We start from the raw sequence: 23,653 nt of genomic DNA on the forward strand, positions 1-23,653 counted from the left end.
ACGTTATACTACCAAGAGTACAATGTACTTTGGTTTATTTACGGATTTCTCAACAAACCAATCATACGAAATAATAGAGTAAATCTAGATTATTTGCTGACTTGGCAATCGAATAGTTCAGTTTCGAAACTTTGAGAATAATTTTTTAATAAGGATAAACAGTCTATCAATTTTTGTACCTTGAGAAAATAGTGCGCTATAGTTAACCAACAAGAGGGTTATAATTAACCCAATCGAATTGACCCATATTTACTAAAATGAATTTTTTACCCCTCCGTGTGGCCATTTTACCCTTCTGCCAGCTGGACATGTATATTTATATATATATACTTTTTTTGTCCGAGTATATGTCACTGAACTCCTCCTAAACGGCTGGACCGATTTTGATTAAATTTTTTGTATATGTTCAAGTGGATTCGAGACTGGTTTAGATTCACAATTTTATCCAGTATTCTAAAAATTATGGTTCCACACCAAAAAATTAAAATCATTAAATCATTCTATTGTCATTCTGATAAAGAAATGAAAATAAATTTTGTGTTTAGCGATCCCAAGCATATATAAGCCAGGCCGCATGCCTAACTGACCAAATAATGAAAGTAAGGTATGATTTAGCGTGTGGGGTCTAGCGGGACCAAGCATAGTATAGTTTTTAAATAATTGGAACTGCATGCGAGCGAATTGAGCTCCAAGACATAGGTCTAATTGTCCAAGAGATAGTTATAAAGTTTGAGTGGGCAGAATACGTATAGTATATCTATTAATGAATTGGAGCTGTATATTAATTAATATAAATAATCGCTGATCAAAAGTTCTAATAATATAAATTGTAGGGCCACTCGGTCATTTAGTGTATGTATAAATATATATAAGAACCTCATTTGAAGAATACAAAAATTGGCGGCGCCTTTTAAATATGGCCGGCAAAATCTAAAAAAACAATCTTAAATCATAGGAAGGATCAAATACTAGAAATAAATTCTTGGAAGGTTTTCTAATAAATAGGTAGTTAGAACACATTAACATATCTTGTGTAAGCCATAATTAAAAATAATTTTATTTGTTTGTGTTGACAAGTATTTATGAAAGCCTTTATCAGGAAATGTTATCATTTAAATTTTAAATATAAATAGATCAAAAAAGTGTCTTTCATGCATTGTAATTACAAAGAATTTTCACTATAATAAAAAAATAATTTACTGTATTGTTAAAATGACTGCTACAAAATTTTTCTTGTCAATTGTTGTATTAGCAATTATTGCTTGTACAGTTTCTGGGCAAAGTCATCATTGGAGTCAAGGTCAAAAACAAATTGGTGATCGGCTTCTTACACGTCAAATTGTACAAAAATCAGCAGCAACCTTTGGTGGTAAAGTAACTAAAGATATTCGATATCCTCCCAAAGGTGATGGTAATGAAATAATTAATTTTATAAATGCAACGGATCAATATGTTAATGGAGAAGGTGGATACGTTACATTATTGGAAGGTGGAGTTGGGACAAGAGCTGTAACATTACATTTTAAATCACAGAAAGGACATGGATTTAATTTTATCTTAGATATTTATGGACACTAAAAATTATCAATTTATGTCGCTATTATCTTTATTTACAATAAATAATTTATTTTTTTAAGTATTTACAGTCGTTTTACTATTTATTTCAAATGTCATTATTCGACGAATTTTTAATGATTTTTCATTAAGAACACAAAATAATTTCGTACAAACTTTTATCACCATTTTGCATCTCCTTTTCCATGATTTTCCCATGAGGCAATAAAGAGTTTTTTCTACAAGATTTTTGTAATTACAAAGAAAAAAATATGTCTATTATTCTTCTGTAAAAATTGTGGAATTTTATTTTAATAAAAAATAGTAATTTAATAATAATAGTATTTTATTAAAAAAAAAAATTTTTTATATGAAGTTGGACTAAGTCGACTAAAGTAGAAAATTTTAGGGGTGGTGGCCCAATTATTTAGATAAATAAATCACTTCAAAGTAGGCATATTTAACATATGTTAGGTTTTATAGGAAAACGGTAGATGGATGATATGTTTTCATAAATTTCTACAAAACTAGTAGGTGTAACTGAACAAAAACCTATTTCAATTAAAGTTAAAACCTTAATAAATTATGGAAAACAAAAAAAAACCCGGTGTGTTCCACTAATTAAATATGTATGACCACGGTAATGGGGCGCAAATTTAATAAAATACATATTTTCAATTTTGATGGTGAATTATGTTATAACTTGGCAATGTAAGATGAAAAGTAAAAATAAAATTGTTCGATATCTGGAGTAATTTTCAAAATATCGAATATTCAAAATTTTGTTTAATTATTTAGCTTTAATATTTCATTTAAATATTTCGAAAACGACATATCGAAAAACTGTAATTTTATTTTTCGCCTACATTCATGAAGTTATAAAAAAAGTCAAAATCAAAGTTGAAAATTAGATGCAAATAATTTCAACCCTTAGTCCAAAATTGCCTTGGCGCTCGTGCATACCACCACCTTAAATATAGTATGTAAATTAAAATTTTATAATTTGTGAATTGAAATTGAATGAACTTAGCTATAAAAAACTATTAAAATATTTCAAAAAATACTTTGACGCAGGTTTTCCGAATGGTAACCTAGCAGCGATCCACTGGCCAAGTAGCGTGAAATTGGCTTGAATTTTTAGCGTTTAGGTTCGACCATTTAACGTCACACATTTTCAGTGGTTTATCCCAATTACAACCCATTGCCTCAACTTGGATAATTGAATAAGAATACTTTGAATTCTATAATGGCATAGGTTTGATCACTATAACATATGGACCAAGTGTGTGAATTTTGTAAGAAATGATTTCTTGCCCCTCTCTTGGGGTCATTCGGAATACAGGCAATCATAGGACAACACAGACGTATACATCAATTTAATCACAAGAATTTTCATTTTTTATCCATGTTTCTATGTGTATGATTCTGACTATGTTTGGAGATTCTGGAGACAATTAGCAGGCACAAACTTTTCTACGCATATCATTTCTAGATTTTCATTTGTACACCAATGTTTCGTCATAAGAATAATGTTAATGTTTTGACTATTAAAAAATATACCAAATTAAACATTGAATCTTTTATCTAATCAAGTATTTCTGTTTTTTGATATGTTGTTTGCAATTTGAAATCCAAGTTTTCGACCTCAGCAAACTTATTGCTGTGTTTGCCGATTTTGACCCGAGAGGACTGGATTTTCCAAAAAAATTGTGGTATTTATTTTTAAATAAGGTTAAATTTTCACAATTTGAGATAATATCGGTTTTTAGAGGACCATTAGTTTCGGAGATACAGCTTTCCGATGATTGTCTAATTTTTCATGTTATACGATTTTACGTAAAAATTTCATCTTGTAAACCGTTATAGATAGATATATATATATAAATAAAAAACTTTTCTTGAAACATTTTTTCTTAAGATCACTGTTTTTTGTGGAAAAACCAGTCCTTCCGGGTGAAAATCAGCAAAAACTGAAGTAAGATTAAAGTTTTTCTTATTTTTCGGCATGATCCGGTCGTTTGTCGGGGTCGAAAATTTCGATTTAACATTGTCCTAACATTACAACAACATTTCAAAAAAGCAAAAAAATCTGACTTGATACAAGGGTCATCCCTTTTTCATGTATAATTTGGTTAAATCATAATAGCCTATTTATTCAAACTGAGTTGTAGAATATTGACAAAAAAGACACTTCATTAGAGTTATCTCATGTTGTCTTTATTTGTGTGAGCAAAGGGGCATTCTTGTACAATGAAATGCACAGTTCAATTGTTTAACTAGCCTACTATACTCGTCGCAGTCTACTAAATTGGTTAAGGCGTTACCAATTCCGTCCGCGGTATGCTTAGAGTAGCGGGTTCGATTCCCGCCGTCGCAACAAAACTAATTTAATTCATAGTTGTGATGGGCTGGCGTAGTGCATGGTATATGCATGAAGGAGGTGCCCTCCGCCTCTGAAATGTATAGCCTAAGTGTGTCCTTCGTGGAAAGCCAATATCATCTAACCTCACCTAACCTACTATACTCGTATATCCTGTCTTTCTGTAAATTGAAAATTCAATTTACGTAAATTTCACAAAAACACCGAGGAAAGTGGTATGAAATTTGAGAGAATAAATAATATATTCTTGTTACTGATCTGCGATTAAGTTAAGTATTTCACGAAATATTAATTATTTTATCAATTTCTTACAAAAAACAACACTTTGACTTTAATCAGATAGGATCCTTTTCACTTGTGAACATAATTTTTATGTTCTTAGAAGATAAATTCATGAAATATACAGGGTGGATTATTTTAATCTATTATGGCAACAAGCTCGGTTTGTAGTTAACCAATAAAAAATTAATAACTTAAACAAAAGTTGTGGAGTTACATGGCGTACATCATGTTTTAACATCAGATTGGACCTAGTTCTCAAGGTTGCTTTAATTGTCAATTAAAATGCTAAAAAAATGTAAAAGATGACACTTTAAAATAGGTAAAACATTTTTGATTGAAAGCATTTTTCGAAAATTGTTAAATTTCGAAAAAAATATGCCATTATTACACTTACTCGAAAGAAAACATGCTAGCTATAGAAAAATACTCTAGCCAAAAGTTGTTAAGGAAAATAGAGGATAATCACCTGTGTCCATGACTTTGCTTTGAAATTCTAGTCTTAAGGACATTTTACTTTGATCTTCAAATTATTTTTAAGTCCCATTTCTTCCAAAAGCTAACGATTTTTGAGAAAATGTTTTGAATAACAAATGTTAGTTTTAAATACTGTCATTTTACTGGTATGTATGCATGTTTGTCTGTTCCCTAATAACTTCTAAACTACTTATCATAATTTGATAAAAGAATTATCGTTGAAAGCATCTTGATCGTTATATGCTTTGTGACGTCACTTTAAATTGAATATGGCGCCCTCTACAGGGCATAAAGCAATGAACTAAAAACAAATTTTAATACCAAATGAAAGGGCGTAATTAGCACCTTATAAAAATATATATTGTTTTAGTTTATCATGAAATTATAATCGCAAAATAGTTTAAAATTAATGTATTTTCGTCTGTTCCTTTCTAGTTTCTAAACTACTTATCATAATTTGACAAATGAGGAATCGCTGACAGCTTTTTGATCGTCCGTTGACTATGGGCTATGAAACGTCGAGTTAAATTGACTAAGATGTTCTTTAGAGAACATGTACTAAGAATTTTAGATATTTTTATTTAATGGTATCATGGTAGGAATCAAATGAAAGGGTGTACTGAGCACTTTTCAAATATATACATGTGTCGTTATACTTTATCACAAAATTAGAGCTCTAAAATAGTTTAAGTAAAATAAAGTTCAAAACCAAAAACTTCTTAAAAGTAAAACCTCTTAAAGCTCTTAAAAGTATGGAAACAAGAAAATATTTAACTTCCGAGTGGGAAGTTATTGTATTGGGTCCGATTTTGCAAATTGAAAATTTTGACATAACTCCAACTTTCAAGACATTTAGAGTCGAATAGTGTGTTTTAAAAGGATGTCCGTGTGTGCACATGTATGTATGTATGTATTTATGTATGTGTATGTATGTATGTATGTTCGGATTCAATTTTCGCCTCGCGTATCTCGAAAAAAAATGAGGATATTGACGACTACTTTCATTTAACGCGTTGTACCGAATGAAAAATTGTATAATTGTCATTATTATCACTTATCATTTATTAGCACTTATCATTTATATAGTTTTAAAGTCATCGGGGGTGCAGGGGGTAACACCTCCACTGGGGTACGGGGGGGGGGAGATGCTCCCTGAAATGAAAAAAAAAATTGTTTACAAAAAAAAAAAAAAAAAAAAAACGATATAAAATAATAAAAGTAATAATAATAATAGGGGATCTGCAATAGTTTAATTTTAATAAAAAATAAAAATAAATAACGATTTCAGATGTAAATATTTGATTTGTTTTCATAATTTTAAGAGCGTGATTTTGTATTCAGCGGGATTTTAGTTTTTGAACTTTATTATATATTTTTTAGAATCTTTGCTATTAACGTAACCCGAAGAATTAGGTCTAATCTGATGTCAGAACATGATGTCCCCCATCTCTGAAACTTTTATTTAAGCTATTTTTTGATTGACTTCAAATGGTTCACCCTGCATATAAATTCGTGCTTACGTTGGAAACAACTACTACACTACTAACGTAAGTAGTTATATTGATAATAATGAAACAGATTTTATCCATAAATACTATCAGTAATACCTATTAATTATTTTTAATATAAATAGAATTGAAAAAAATTTCAAATTATTATACCGAAGAACGATTTAAGCAAAACTCATACATTGTTAAAGTACATTGTTGAAATGGCTGCTATAAAATTACTACCAATAGCTTTATTAATCATTATTGTAAGTGCAGTTTCGGGAAATGATTATTGGATTAAAGGTGACAGGCAATATGACGATCGACATTTGGTACACGGTAATATAATGAAATCTGGATCACCTGGTGAATTAACCACAGACAATTTTGTATATCCTCCTCCTGGATTTGTTTTCAATGATATTATTAATTGCATTAACGTTACTGATAATCATGCGCATGCTGAAGGTTTTAAAGTTGACATCATATCAGGAGGTATTGGAAAAAATCATGTAATGTTATTTTTGGAATCATCACAAGAAGGATCTGATTTTGATTTGAGTGTGGATATTTATGGACATTAATATAATTTACATTAATTTGATTTTAATATATTTAAGTTTTTGTTATTCATTTAATTTTAATGAATTATTATATTTATATATTAAATACAGTTTTTACACAAAATTTTTGTTTGTAATAAAACAACATTTATCACAAAACTTCAAATTTCCTTGATTCCCATTTCTCATAATAGAAATGAATCCTATATTTATAGTCGGATAAATGAATAAATCAAATAGCAGCTATTCTTAGGGAGTCCTCAATAACAGCTCCGATTTTGATAATTTTTTTTTCAAAATGATTATTTTTGTATATTATTTAAATTCGTTTCAGAAGGGGGAATAATCTGGAGGGGGGATAGGAAATGTCGTGACGGATATATCGACGCCAAGCCTAAATCACTAATGATAGAAGTTTGAAATTTCTAGACGATATTGCTTTAATATTACAGGCGTCACATAAGGAAGGATTTTTCGAGATTCATCCCCTAAAAAGGTGAAATAGGGGATGAAAGTTTGAATGAAAATACATATAAATCTTCAGTTTTGTGTTCTCTACTTAACCGGTTTTAAAAATTAATTACCTTATAGAATGCTACAATATCAGCAAGAAAATTCATCCTTTTAGAGGATGAATTTCCAAAAATCCTTTCTTAAATAACACACAAAGTACGAAATCAATATCTTCTCGAAACTTTTATCATAAGCGATTTAGGCGGGGCGTCGATATATCAGCCGCGACATTGCCTATTCCCCCCTCTAAAATGTTTCTGATTTTAAATAATATACAAAAAGAAACATTTTGAAAAAAAAAATCATCAAAGTCGGAGCTGCTATTGAGGACTCCCGAGTAAACACATGCATTCATGCGACTTTAAAGACCTAAGAGCTTCTACACACAGAAAGATTTATATGGGAGTGAAATGATTATCGTTGTCTTCGTTATCAAAATTATGCATTGGAGTAAAGAAAACGATTATTTCTTGACGACAAATCGGTGGGATGTTTCCATATTTACTTTATATCATCATACGTACATTATTATATCAACTATATAAATAAATGCAAGCTTTGACAAACAGTGCTTTTTGTCGCTAAGACTTAAGATCTATTGTTAAATTTCGTGATAAAATGTTCGTGCTTAAATTAATTCATCAAATTAATAATTATAAATTTTAATATTATAAATATGTTTTAAAATGATTTGAACAGTAAAGATAAGTAAAATTTTAATTTCTTTAGTGAAACAACTAGCCCAATCTATTTAGGGGCCAAAGTTAATGCAACCCCCGTTAATTCGGAAAAACTCATCCAAAATTACTTTTTTCTATTCGAAATATGCTCAAAAGATGGAATTATCACCAATCGAAATAAACCAATCGACCACAAATTAACGAAATAGTCAATAAATAGTATATAGATAAATTTCATTACCTACATTACAATTCCTCGAAAAATCGGAGGAAAAACCCAAAATTATGTATATTCAATGGAAATGTGTCAATAAACAAAGCTTCAGGTATGGCGCTCACCACTGTCTATCTCAAAAACGGTGTAGCTTTTATGCTTTACAATTTTTATTATATGTAAAAATCATAGAAACTAATAGAAACTGAGACTACTTTGACCTTGAATAACTTACGACGCAGGCACGAGGCTTTTGAGATAATATTGAGAACGACAAAATGAAGTATATATGAAAATTTCGCTTATTATAATCTCTTATTCCAAAATTAAAATACCAGAACTTATTACCGTGCACTGATCTCTTCATACTACTTCAATAGTGGTTTGTCGTAATACCAAGACACATATGTTGTGTTTTGTTTATATATTTAGTTGTATAGCTTTATAAAATAGTTCAGAATTTATTTATTTATATACTCTGTGAATATAGAACTATTCTAGAATGTGTTACTTCATACTATTTTACTATATATGGTAATTTTTTAAAAACTTTCCAATTTTTCAAAAGCGTATAGGCCAATAACCGAGTATTTTTTTTCTGTAAAATACTGCATAAATTTTTATCCAGTATCGGTATCCTCCGAGTGTAAATCCAAATTGGTTGAACGAAGGGGCGTGTGCTTCAGCCGCCATCTTGGAAAACACGTTTTACCTTTCTGGTGAACCGGATATCTCTCGTGAAGGTTTGGAGCGATATAAATAAAAATCCTTGCATTATACAGAAAAAAATCTCCAATAAAAATTATAGAAAATTTTATTCTCTATGAAAATGATCATTGCCTTTTTGTTGTCCGGTTGCGCGATGTTCGGTTCACGAAATATTTGATAAAACGTGTTTTCCAAGATAGCGGCTGAATCTCACGCTCCTCCGTCCCGATAATTTAGACTTACGCTCGGGAGATACCCCTAAACATATTCCAACACGAAAAAAATTCCTGCAGAAAATTGCATTATGAAACTCCTTTTTTTGTTCTGGCTATTGGGGAGCATTGGAATATCAAAACGGTAGAATATCGAATGAAAAAAATGTGCCAGGTTTAATTTTCCGAGGGTGCTTTCCGGATCAAACAATTTCAATTTGGTTTTTTAAATGGAATTATATATTTTTGAAGCAGATTCTGGTTCTCTTTTTGACTAAAAAACAATTTTTCTTCCTAGACCTAAATTCTTGGTCCCTGATTTCATGTACTTTCAGATTAAAAAGTTTCCTCCAAGAAAATTTCAAACTCATGAATTCAAATAGTTGTTTATACAGATTTTTTTTTTAATCGAAAATAATTTTTGTCTCCTAAATTTGTTTTCAAAACTATTTTTTACAATTTTTAGCACTTAGAAATCAGCCCAAAGTCATGTACCAAAAATTGAGGCCTAAGAAAAAGTTTTTCAAACAAAAGCTGATTTGTTGAGACAAATAATCAGAATCTGCTATATAAAGTAGGTACTCCAAAACAATGGACAGCTACCCACGCTCCCCCCCCCTCGAAAAAAAATTTGCTGGGGAATTTTTAAAAGGATGAACAAGGTGATTTAGAATTGCAGAAAAATGAATGATAGTCGTTATAAATAAAGAATTTTTACTAAATATTTGAGTATGGTACGTTTAGCAAATGTATCAATATCATTTTTAGATTTTGAGATAATAGCGGAGCTTTAAATTAAAAGCTTGTTTTTTTGTTATGATTATGTTTGTATCGGTGTGAACGCTATGGTGTATACTGTATTGAGAGAATATTAACATAAGAAATAGCTATGGCGGATGAGTCAATGCAGTATGGGAGTCAGGCCCATACTGGCTTGCGATACCCACAATACTTCTGGTGAATTGCCCTATTCAATACTGTAATATTACTTATGCTAATACAGACCTGTCTCTGTACCATAACAGCATTGCAGTAAACGCCATGAATTTTTTACCGTGCAGAAATATTTTAAAGACTAAAATAAACCAATTTTATCTAAAAAGACTAAATAAACCAATTTTCATCAATAATTGCCTTTCCTCAAGTTAAAATTTTTTAGAAAGCTATAAGAAAGGCAGTGCATATGGGTGAAAATTTCCCAGAAGGGCTACGAATGTGAAATTAATTTGTAAAATCTGATTGCTTAAAAATTTCAATGAGAAAATCAAGTGGAATTAAGTTTTACCACTCATGAAATTATTATTAAATAACCTTCTTTCATACAACGTCAATTTTATACGTCAAGAAAAATTAATTAGAAATTACCTTTTCTTAAAAATTGATAATAACAAAATGTTTTTATCAATAAAATGATTATCTATCAAACAATTCCTAATTTAAAAACAATAACAATTTTGTATCAATACAGGGTGATTTTTAAATAAAAAGTTCACAGATCACTTTTTTAAAATCGGATTGGAATATCAAATGCGAGTCATTGTACTTGTGAGAAGAATGAAACAAATGTGCCTAATTTTATTTTCCGGGGACGTATTACGGATCAAACGACGATCAAATTTCTTTTATTTAATATAACTCACCATTATTGGTAGCAGATTTTGTTTCTTCAAAAAAGGATTTTTTCTTTTCTTTGACCACTTTAGAATTAAAAACTTAAGGAAAACTATAGGAAAAAGATTTTATAGACAAAGGTCACTTATTTCTGGAAAAAAAAAGAATGTGAAAAAACGTGATTTTTGTTGCGGTAAAGAAACAACATCTGCTATAAGAAATAGTAAGTTCTCAAAAAAACGAAGTTGACCATCGTTTGAACCGAAAGAGAGGTATTCCAATCCGTCCTTGAAAAATGACTTGGAAACTTTTTAAAAATTCGTCTGTAGGTATTAATAATTTATATTTTATATCATATATATATATATATATATATATATATATATATATATATATATATATATATATATATATATATATATATATTGTGATAAATCAGTACTCTGACATCTAATTTTATTTGATTAAAATCAATACAATATGAAATTATTATTACCAATTGTTGTATTAGCAATTGTTGCTGGTGTTGTGTTCGCACAAATTCATCATTGGAGTCAAGGTCAGAAGCAACCTTATGATCGTCTTCTGTCACGTCAAATTGTAAAGAAATCAGCAGCAACATTTGGTGGTAAAGTAACGCAGGATATTCGATATCCTAAAAAAGGAAATGGTAAAGAAAATATTAATTTTATAAATGCAACGGATCAATATGTTAATGGAGAAGGTGGATTTGTTACATTATTGGAAGGTGGAGTTGGAACAAAAGCTGTAAAATTACATTTTAAATCACAGGAGGGACATGGTTTCAATTTTATTTTGGATATTTATGGACACTAAATAATTTATTTATCTGAATATATTGTCAATAAATATTTTTTTAATATTAATTTTCTTGTTTTGCTCATTTATTGCAGTTCATTCAATTAATTCCCTACCAATAAATTTTAAATTATGAACTAATTTTGAATTTCAAGTACGGCATGCCCAAAAGTGATAGCTTTAATTATTTACAAGAAACATTACAAATAAATCAAATTTTTTTATATTGGTCAAAAATATTTATTACCTATGCCTGTTCCACTAAACGGACAAACAAAAACAAAACAGAAACTCGTGTCGAAAAAAAGAAAACTGCTGACAAACTTCTTGAAGACTGTCAATTTAATAGCTATTACTGTTGCATTATTTAAACTGTATTAGTAAGAAAGGAAATTTTGCACTTCAATCCCTAAAACGAGCAAATGGGACAGGGATCTTGCTGTTTCAGAAATAGGAGTAAAGTTTGTGTTTAACGGGTAGGCTATGCGGGTGGGTTAAGCAAAATAGTATTAGCTTATTAATGAATAAAATTTATAGCTGCAGGTGTTAATTTAGAATTAATAATCGCAGATCAAAAGTTATAATCAAATAAAGTAGAGGAAAAGATGCTAATTTGGAATACTGCAGGTAATTGGGAATACTCAGTTAATTTAATTAATGTACATGCCATCTCTGGTTTGGGACCATAAACGTGACATACAAAGTCAGTGAGTACTGAAAACGCGGCGCCATCTTGACATTTCTACTGTGAGCCACAAGGAAACAAAACGTCTGCTTTGAAAAACTTTTCGGCAAGAATATAATCCTACATACCTATTTACTACAATATACGAAATCTCCATTGCAATTGTTTAAAGTATTAAGTGACCTTATTAGTTTATTATTTCAATTCGATTTCGTGAATATTTCTATTAATAGAAATCTGAAATGGTGATTTAGATTAGGATGACATGTTGTTGTTAATTTGGAATACCGAAAGGGAACATATTTTGGAACATTTTAATTTGCAATGAAATCAGCTGAAAGGGGGCCCTTAATAACTATTTTGATCTGCCCCACAGATATATTTGTCCCTCAAATTATAATTTTTCCGCGAAAAAATATGTCTGATGTCCATCGGGATGGATCCAAACTAACTTATTTACGCAATGGTTTCAACACTTTGTAGAATTTGTAAAACCAATAGGAGCACCACCAGTGCACTTGATTCTCGATGGTCATTACAGTCATACCAAAAATATATTCATTTAATAATTAAAAGTGCAAGCAATTATCAAAAAAAGTAGGCGAATATAATTTGGAATACTACAATCCAAATTACCTGCACCCTAAGTAAAATCACGCTTTTGGAAATTTTTTGTTTGATAGTTTTTTTGAGAATAAGTTTTGCTTTTTTTATTGTTTATATTATTAAAGTTAAATAACTTTCCAAAAATTTTATGTTTTACTCGCCATGTGAACTGATTCTAGCGCTGTCTGGTGGTATAAAATAGAAGTTGTCTATGACAAGTCAAATTTCAACAGAAATAAATCACATCACATAGTTTAAATTAGTTATTTTCTTTCATTTCACTCATTATCAAAATATTAATAAACAATTCAATCATAGCCATGCTTAAATTTGACTTTTCATAGACAGCTTCTATTTTCTACCACTAGACAGCGCTAGAATCAGTTCCCTGGAGAATTGGGCTAACCCTTTTATTCTTTTCTAGCAAAAAAAAAAAAAAATAGTAAATAATATTAATAATCAATTTTTGTGAAAAATATTTAACTTTTTATATGAATCCTTTTGTATAGAACTTTAAGTTCGTTTGTTATTTTCTCTCATTTTTTTCTATTTTGCATATTTTGGGAGATATTTAAAATGAAAGATTTACGTGTTATAATTTTTTTTTTCAGCCACTCTGCAGATGGCAAGTTTTTCTTAACAATCACTTATAAAAAAAGCTCCATCTCCATCTTGTCTTTAAATGCACTAAATTACAGGAGTTATTTTTTATTTAAATAAATTCAGTACCACGTACTGAATGAAAATGTTCAAAATCCTTACAAAATTAGGCGGGGGAAGTGCCTCCATTTTAAGGAATACCATTTTAGGCTCTATGTCCATAACCTTGCACTTGTTACCAAAAATGGTAACACTCATAACTTTTACTGTAGATAATTAAATTACCTACCTTTTTTCTAATACATTTTTTTTAATAACTAACGGTTTAATTTGTTTAAACGAGAAAATGATAATAACTTAGCTTATAAATCTACACATTTCCTAAAAGTCTTCCTGTAAACTTTTTTTTCTAAAATTAATACTTACGAAGTTGTAACACGTTTAATGTTGCAACCACCAGGTGAAAGATTAATAGAAAAACAAGTGAAATCAAACAATTTACTATTTTACAAAACAGACAGGAAGTTTGATTTTCTACACTAAAGACCATTATCATTTTTGGTCTAGAGTGCACTGTTATGGCGATATATCCCAAAATGGTTTTCCTTAAAACAGAGGCACTATCCCCGCCTATTTTTGTAAGAATTCTGTGCATTTTGTGCAAAAATTTTCTGAAGTACTAGCTAGTAGTGAATTCTCATAGTAAACAAATAATTATAATATTAAATAATAACAATTTGTTTAAATTGATATAAATTTTCACCTGTAATTTATTTTCAAATAAATTCTTAACAGCAATACAACATGGATGGTAAGATAAGGTATAAAGAACAACGTATACTGCAAGAGATTGTCTTTCACCTTGTTCTATCTTCTCTATCTAGTGTAAGTAAGTGAAATAGATGTAGAAATTCCATAATTTAACAATATTTCACGTGTTTCGTTTTAAATTTTCATTGAAAATGTTTTCCTTGATATCGTATCTTACATATTTAAAAGCAATTGAAAACTTTTACAACACACAAATAAATAACCTAAATACAAAAAGGTAAAATATGGAATATACCAGCATGATATCCGGCTGTTTCGCTGAGCAATTTCCATTACAAAAGACCACCGCGTTTTAATCTTCACCTTTCTTGCTTTCTTTTAACCTCCTTCTATAACACTCGAAATACTGTTTATTATAAATGCAAACTATTTATTATTTAAATAAATTTCGATTTTTGCCCCAATTTCCTAGATCAGTTTTTTGTATTTTTAAAATACGTATTTTCGACTACCAAGTAGTCATCATCAGTAAGAATTAGCTAGTGAATGTTACTGATGATGACTACTTGGTAGTCGAAAATACGTATTTTAAAAATACAAAAATCTGATCTAGGAAATTTGGGCAGAAATCGAAATTTATTTCGACATATCCTAGAGTTCTCATTTATTATCTTCGATAATATTTATATTATTTGCTTTTAAAAGAGAAATTTTTCGGTGAAACGAGCGGGTAATCTTTAAGAATGTTTTAATGTTTTATTAAAATGTATGAGCTATATTATTGTTTCATTCAAATCCTTTGAGTAGTTTTCAAAATCGTCCAGCGAAGCGGGCGGATAACTGATATCTTTATAAACTATAGCCAGTGTGTTATTCTGATTTATGTGTTATATTATTGTAAAATTTCATTCAAATCCGTTTAGTAGTTTTTGCGTAAAATCATTTCAAACAACCAAACAAAGTCACTTTCGCATTTATAATATACTAGCTTGATACTTACCTGCTTCTTTGAACTTAAAAGAAAACACGACCGCATTATAGCCACCACCTCTGTTGCTCTCACTTATCTTCCTTCCATAACACTCGAAATAGGGAAGGAGATTGTTTGACACAGGTGAAATATATGTACAGATTTCAATTTTTTTTAAATGTTTTATACTCTTGATTCATTGAGTGTATCGCAGAACAGATGGCCATGAATTGAATCTCCTTCACTATTTTTACAGAAAACTTTAATTAATAGTCCAAAATGATACTCATAGCTGTCGTAGTGGAATGCTATATACTATTATAGGTCATGTGTTATTCTGATGGATGAGCCTTTTTTTGTACAGTTGCATTCAAATCCCTTCGTTAGTTTTAGTGTGAAAGCGTAATAAGCAAACAAACTACCTTACTTTCACATTTATAATATATGGAGATGGTACACATATGAAATGGAAAAGTTCGGAGGCTGTTTTGCATCCCATGTTTCATTAACGTGGTACATCTTGAGAATAAACATTATGAATATTTATTCTCAAAAACAAGAGTATAACTTGTTCTCAATAAAAAATATTAGTAAGGTAGTTGTCGTGGTACAATATATATATATATAAATATTATGGAATATGCGCGCTGTAAAAGTATACGATCCATAATAATAGCTAAGTGGTCCATAATATTTAAGCAAGCCTGTACTCGTGGAGACGTTACACATACAATACTCAACTGTCTGACTCGCTACTATGTATACTCGCTATAACGTCTTTCTGTCTGACTCGCTACTATGTATACTTGCTTATAATTTGTTGAACTTTAAACCACTTTTAAAAAATAACTAGACTATCAAAAATTTTTTATATTTTTTTTTAATAATCGAAACATATCAATTAATAGATTGTTAGTTTTTGGAAAATATCTGGCAGTTAGTTTGTTTTTTATAAATTTATAATTGATGCAAAAGTATAAAGAGTGTATACCATACATGTTAAATATCGAACTATTAATTAAATTTATCTCGGATTATAGACGGTCAATCAGATTCAAATTTTAAGGGTAATTGTACAATCATGTCTTTAGTTAGTACACAAAAATTTAGAATTTTCTGACGCTACTCAAATATCGCGACAACAACCTTAATATCTATTCATTTTGAAACGTTTATTATAAGCAAAGATTAAGGAAATAAAATTTAAAATTAAACTTTTTTTATCAAGATATCTTCGAAATCATGAGGAAATTCATTACTTGGAAAGCAAGATAAGTGTTTGGGTCGGACTTAATGTTGCTGTATATAGTCTAGATGTAGTCGTTCTAAAAAGTATAAAGTGTTTCATTCATTTTTCATAAATTTAAGTAAATTAAGGTAGTAAAGATATAGGTCGTTAATTTCCAGGCTTCGAGATATCACCTTTCTTAAAAATTGGTTTTATCATATGTGTTTTTAACATATCTGGAAATATACTACATTCAAAAGATTGTAGATATAAACTGGTATTTGTGCTATGAAGAATAAGTTTTTTTTAGAAGAATAAGTTTAATAGTGATTTCATCAACTCCTCATGCGAATTTTTCTGTTGATTCAGGCGTAACCAATTCCGTCTGCGGTATGCTAAGGATTTTGGGGGACCATTTGCACAGCATAATTTAGGAGCAGCACTAGATAGGCCTAAAAAGAGCAGCAGACGTATCAATTCATTTTTCCTGATTTAATTTAATTGGATGCTTACCCGAACAACCAAAAAAAAATTCATTTTTCACAATTTCATTTATTATTGCCTTTCCGAAAAGTTAAAAAAAATTGCTGGCTATTAAGAAATCGGTACAGGGTCAACAATTTCCCGGAAAGGCATAAGTCTGAGATTAGTTGATCATTTAAAAGATTAATAAAAAATTTGTGTATATTTTGTAAACTTTCTGAAAATTTTATTCAGAAAATTATTTTAAAATAAGTTTTATCACTTATGAAATTATTATACGATAAGCTCCCGCTTAGAGTACGTCAATTTTATATTTTAAGTAAAATTAATTACCTTTTCTTAAAAATTGACAATCAAATATTTTTATCAATAAAATTATTATCTTACAAACATGTTCTAGTCCAAAAACTTTGTACCTATACAGAGTGATATTTTAAAAAGTTTCCAGCAAATTTTTTCAAAAACGGATTGAAAAATCAAAAAAAGCCGTCTTATTCTCGGAAAGCAGAAAACAATTTTGGCTATTTTTATTTTCCGAGGACAGATGGTTTTGTTTTTTTGTCGCAAACTGTTCAACTTTTATTTGAAAAATGTTTTTCCTATCCCATAATTTTCGGAATGGTTTTTTTTTTTTTTTTTTTTTTTGTTAAAATGTAGAAATAGTATAGAAAAAATTTTGTATACTTAAGTTAATTATTTTTCGAGAAAAATTATTAAAATTATTTCTTTGAGAATTAGTTAGCTTAAAAATTGTTGTTGGTCAAAACCTGAAAATAACTGAAACTGAAATCAGATACCAATTATTGAGGACTAGGAAAAAATTTAAAAAATAAAAGTTTCTTTTTAACGGTAACGAATAAAAACCTACTATTAAAATAGTAAATTTCAATAACATTAAAAAACCAACCATCATCTTTTGATCCGGAAGACCTCCTCGGAAGAAACCAAGACTCATTTTTTCCATTATTCCCGAAAATAAGAAGACTTTACCGTGCCGGAAACTTTTAAAAATTCAACCTGTATATTTATAAAATATATATTACATATAAAATATATTGTGGAAAATCAGTACTGACGTCTAATTATTTTATTTGATTAAAAACAATACAATATGAAATTATTATTACCAATTGTTGTATTAGCAATTGTTGCTGGTGCTGTGTCCGCACAAAGTCATCATTGGAGTCAAGGTCAAAAGCAACCTTATGATCGTCTTCTTTCACGTCAAATTGTAAAGAAATCAGCAGCAACCTTTGGTGGTAAAGTAACGCAGGATATTCGATATCCTAAGAAAGGAAATGGTAAAGAAAATATTAATTTTATAAATGCAACGGATCAATATGTTAATGGAGAAGGTGGATTTGTTACATTATTGGAAGGTGGAGTTGGAACAAAAGCTGTAAAATTACATTTTAAATCACAGAAAGGACATGGTTTCAATTTTATTTTGGATATTTATGGAAACTAAATAAATTATTTATATGAATTTACTGTCAATAAATTGTTTTTCAAACTAATTTTCTTGTTTCGTTCTTTTATTTTTCATTCAATTAATTTTAAAATGGTGATTTTTTGTGAATAATTTTAGATGGATATCCGTATTTTCTATAGTAAGTAAAATATTTATTGTACAAATCCTTTTTTTATCCGACTGTCGAGGAGTGGTTATGTTTTGCGCGCGTATTTTGTATATTTGTATGTATACTTGTTTGTAAATTTATTCTAACCTCATATCGTCCAAACGGCTCAATGGATTTTTGTATTTGACGTATCATTTCGAAAAAAGAGCGTATTTTTGATGGGAAATAGTAATACTTTCATAAAAAAAAAATTAAACAAGCCTATTGAGTAGTGTATAAAAGTAAAGGAACTTAAAATAACTTAATTAGGAATGATAATTTTGATAAAAAATTTTAATATAATATTAGACGAATCATTTTAGATCAAAAAAGGGCTAAAATGAAGAATTTTTATGTACCTCAACTTATGGGACGAGTTTTTTTTTTCAATGTTCAGGAGCCTATGGGCCAAAAAAGCCCGTTATTCTAATCCATTTTTGAGGTGATTTTTAAAAGTTATAAAACTTTGAAAATATGCAACAAAATGAGCCAGAAACGTACAATTGTACCCCCATTTGCGGGATCGCTGATCACTATTCTGAAGTCAGAATTTCGATAAACTCCCCCCCCCCTCCTGATGTAATTGCCCCGCTGGTCCAAATTGAATATTTAAAGAAAATTGTAGTGTTAGGTCAACGACGGGCGAAAAACCCCTAGAATGGTGGAGCACATCCCAATTCTAACTTCGGAATCGTGATCAGTGACTCCAAAAACCCCCGAGTATACTTTTTTGATCCATTTTGTTGAATATTTACAGAATATTGCAATTTTGGACCAGCGAGGTAAATTACCCCAAGAGGGGAAGATTATATTGAAATTCTGATTTCGGAATAGTAATCAGAGTCCTCGAAAACCCCCGAGTATACGTTTCTGGCCCATATTTTCAAGGTTTTAAAATTTTCAAAAAATCACCTCATAAATGGATTCTAATAATTTTCGGGGTATTTTTTTTTAATTCTTTCCTAATCGATATCGCGTGAACGAAAACTGATATAGACTTCTATCATTATTATGATTGATAGTCATTAAAATTACCGAATCGGTTTCTAGTACGCTGGCCAAAGGCAGTTCGTTCCGTATATGGTTTTTTGATAGATAACATTAATTGGAAATGAAAGTGATTTCTTAGTAATTATGTATTGAGTATATTAGAAACTTTTTTTCGATAAAAAATAAAAGCTTAAATCATTGAAAGAGTGTTTGAATATTAAATATCTTTATGTTTTATGAGCAGATCATTTCTCCTGTCAAACTAAAAAATTGTATAAAGTTATAGACATAATATTATTTTTTTTAGTATTTCTTCATTTCAAATTCACGTTTATATTATTATTATATTTTTATATTTTATATTGATTGGTTTGTTTTTTGTCTTATAAAAAATCAAATGTCAAAAATGTCATTTAAATGTATGTCATTCAGGATAATAATATGTTCCTGTCAATATTTGAAATGACTATAATCGAAAAAACGAATCACTTAATCTTTTATATATTGTATGCTTACTAACAACCATATTCATGTGTGCTTGATCAATAAGATTGTGATTGTAAAAAAAATTTTGAGCATAAAAATACAAAGGAATAAAATACCTATCAAAAATAAAAATAAAACAATTGAAAACATACAATTGACTGAAATAATTGTTAAAATATTACACAGAGACAGTGTTGATTACGCAATCGTTTGTTTTGTTTTATATCTTGCTATTAAAGAAAGATAGTCACTCCTACACGCAAAGTAATTCCTATATATTATAAATGTGCAAGTAAGGATGTTTGTTTGTTTGTTTGATACGCTTTCCCGAATAACCTATCATCAATAGAGTGAGCTTTTCATTGAGCTTCAAAACCTAGATCAAGTTTAATTCCTGTGTAAGATTCCTGCACTTATACACCCAAAATTTATTACTTGAAGCATTTTTACCGATAAAACTTATTTTTCTAGTTTCCAGCATAATGTCAACTTAAAAAAGACACCATGTATATTGTTGAGTACCCACTTGGTAAAGGGTCCTGGGAAATTCTGCCACCAACCAGTCTTGAATATTTTATAAGGAAAGGACTGTTAAAATCCTTGAGGATAATTTGTAGTTGAACAAATACAAAACACAAACACTATTGGTATGTTGTTATACCATGTATATATGAAATATACATAGTTTATTAAGTTTAGTCCCAAGTTTGTAACGCTTAAAAATATTGATGCTACGAAAAAAATTTTAGCATAGGTGTTTACAAAATCATCTAATTAGTGTATTTCGGGTTGTCTGTCCGTAAGCACGATAACTCAAAAAAGAAAAGAGATATCAAGCTGAAATGTTTATAGCGTGCTTAGGACGTAAAAAGTGAGGTCTAGTTCGTAAATGAGCAACATAGGTCAATTGGGTCTTGGGTCCGTAGGACTCATATTGTAAACCCTTAGAGATAGAACAAAAGTTAGAGGTAAAAAATGTTCCTTAAAAAAAATAAACACTTTCTTTGAAACATTTTCTTGTAAACGTCACTGTTTACCCACGAGGGCACTTATTAGGTGCAAATTTTCTAGTATGTATTAATATGGCAATATCAGTTATGTGTGAGTGGATATATTTCTTTATTTACGTGACGTCAAAAACAATCAATTCCGTAATCAACACTGTCTATATATGGTATTTCAACAATTAACTCAATCAATTGTTTGTTTTCACTTGTTGTTGTTTTAAATTTGTTAATTATTGAATGATGTATTTTCCACTTTTGAAGTCGTAGGATGTGGACAATCGTATAACTATTAAATGATCCCAATTTTAATGTCGTGTAATAACTGTATAAATTCTTTATTATTTAACTTTAGCCTTTAAATTTAAAATTTTTGGTCAAAATGTTAAATATTTCGACGTAAAAATAAAATATTAATTTTGCTGACTAGCTAGATTATTAAAATTATACTAACATTCCAAATATTAAGATTAGGTAGTATATCATTAATAAAATATTACTTAGTAATAATAATATGATTGATTTAGTGTGTTAGAACCGTGATTTTAAGGATAACGCCGCCCAGGACTTAACAATATAAGTTACCCTAACTACCATGTAATAAGAAATAATAAATTGGTTTAAAAAGTTTTAAGATAGTATTATGAAAACGTTTTTTAGTGCCGGGGCACAAAAAAGTCTAAAATAAAATAAATAATAAAAAAATCTTAAACCCAACTGCGTTAAATAAAATATGAAAAGAAAGAAACAAGCCTAGTGGTTTACACAGCGACGGTAACAGTCGGGGTCTATTAAAATCTAGACCGACTCAAATCTTCCCAATAATGGGCCGCGGATGTTAAAGTTGCTACTACACTGCACTTGTTTTGTTCTTTTCAGATTTTATTTGACGCAGTCTGGTTTTTGTATTCATTTAAAATAATAAACGTATCAAGTTTACATTAAATATAAATTATGATTATTGTAAAAAAATTCATTTGGTGCTTTTATGAAAGTGTAAGAAGTACTCATCGATCCCTGTGAAATATCCCCGTTTCATTAAAAATTTAATTTTGGTATACCGCTATTGTTACGCTAACTTCATACTTTATTAAGCGGAGCAATCGTTTCTTGGAAGTGGATGCAGCAAAATATTGACTGCGTGTAAAATAAGAGCAAAAAATTGCCCAAAAAATAAGGTAAAATGTACGTGTCAATCAATACTGCTTTATTATCCATTTTAGTAGAGTAAATATTTAAAAAAAAGAATGAAATCTTTAATTTTCAACATGTCTTCATGTTGTATGTATGTAGCCTCATTTGTAGTCATTTTTTATTATGCAAAATGGTTTACGGTTGTCACTCAAGCCATTGGCAATACATAAGCTTTTATATAGCTTGAACAGGAACAACAATTTATTATAAAATATTTTATATTCATAGGATGTTTTATTTTTGTTACAATGCGTCAAGACAATTTGTTAACAGACTAATAATTATGCATAACCAAAGAGTATAAACTTTGTGACGTATAACATGTAAATGTATACAGGGTATTTTTCCATAGCACATCTATGGGGAATAGCCACATTTTTAAAAGGAGTTCGCTACATTTACCTGTACAATCTCAATGTAGCTGAAAAAATATCAATATCATTTAAATCAGACATGGGCAAATGTGACTCAGAGAAGTCCCTGGGACTCCTCACTTAAAATACGAGTAGGACAGTGACAACTTAACCAGCGACAACCTAAAATACGAGTAAGACAGAGAAACAACTATTTTTTTCTATCTCATTCCAATTAGGGAAACTGAGATAAAGGTCTTGGATAAAGGGACATACATTAAAGTTTATGACACACAATATAGTTATAACAATGGTGACCTCGACTTAAAATAACTCGTCCCTTGCCTGATTTAAATACTAAAGTATAATATGTATTTACAAAACAACAAAGTAATAAAACCGCATGTAAAGACAAGTATTTTGTTTCTTGCATTTGTTCTAAGTAAATATTTTTTTTTACTTACAACTATATAGTCCTCGGGCCAGGCATATAAAAGATGAAATTCCATCAAACAGGAAGTGTTGTAAGTATGACTTTTTGTCGGTCATAAGAAAATGATATCTTTTTTTATCGCGTTTCATTTAATATTCATTTATGAAAAAAAAAAAAAAAACTTTTAACCAAATATTTTTGTCCAACATCACTGGTCAGGAAATAAGGCATATTACACGCATGCATTTATATCGGAAAAGAGTAAATCACTACAAATTTTTCCAACTAATTTTTTTACTTTAAATATTTTTATTAAACGATACCTAAAAATTAAACTGTGAGGGATTAAATTGTCTGGCGTCATAACTTTTTCTCAAAAATAATTTTATCGTTTATATTCATGACCCGAGAACTATATGGATTTAAGAAACAAAATACTTACTTAGAATAAATGCAATTAACAAAATAATACTTGTCTACATGCGAATTTATTACTTTCTTCTTTAGTAAATACATATTATACTTTATAATATAAAAAAATCTGCCACCTAATAAAAAAGTTTATTTAAAAAGATCCATCCAATAAGAATATTTTTTCAGCTACATTGAAATTATTTAGGTAAATGAGGCTATTCCTTTTAAAAATGTAGCTACTCCCCCATGAACGTGCGTTGGTGAACACCCGGTATATATATGTAGTTATGTAACGAAATAAATATAACAACTAGGAG

The 23,653-nt window shown here is 29.4% G+C and overlaps 1 protein-coding gene across 1 annotated transcript; it reads left to right on the forward strand.

Annotated features, from left to right (window-relative positions):
- Positions 1-1,160: 1,160 nt before the first annotated feature.
- On the forward strand, positions 1,161-18,299 carry LOC123299781 (probable salivary secreted peptide; the record flags this gene model as incomplete). Its single annotated transcript, XM_044882130.1, has 2 exons — positions 1,161-1,435; positions 18,169-18,299. Coding segments are annotated over exons 1-2 (354 nt in total), but the record flags the coding sequence as incomplete, so codon positions are not given.
- Between the last annotated feature and the right edge of the window lie 5,354 nt (positions 18,300-23,653).

The sequence above is a fragment of the Chrysoperla carnea genome, chromosome 5 (genome assembly GCF_905475395.1).
Source record: "Chrysoperla carnea chromosome 5, inChrCarn1.1, whole genome shotgun sequence".
In the NCBI taxonomy this organism is placed as follows: Eukaryota; Metazoa; Arthropoda; class Insecta; order Neuroptera; family Chrysopidae; genus Chrysoperla; species Chrysoperla carnea.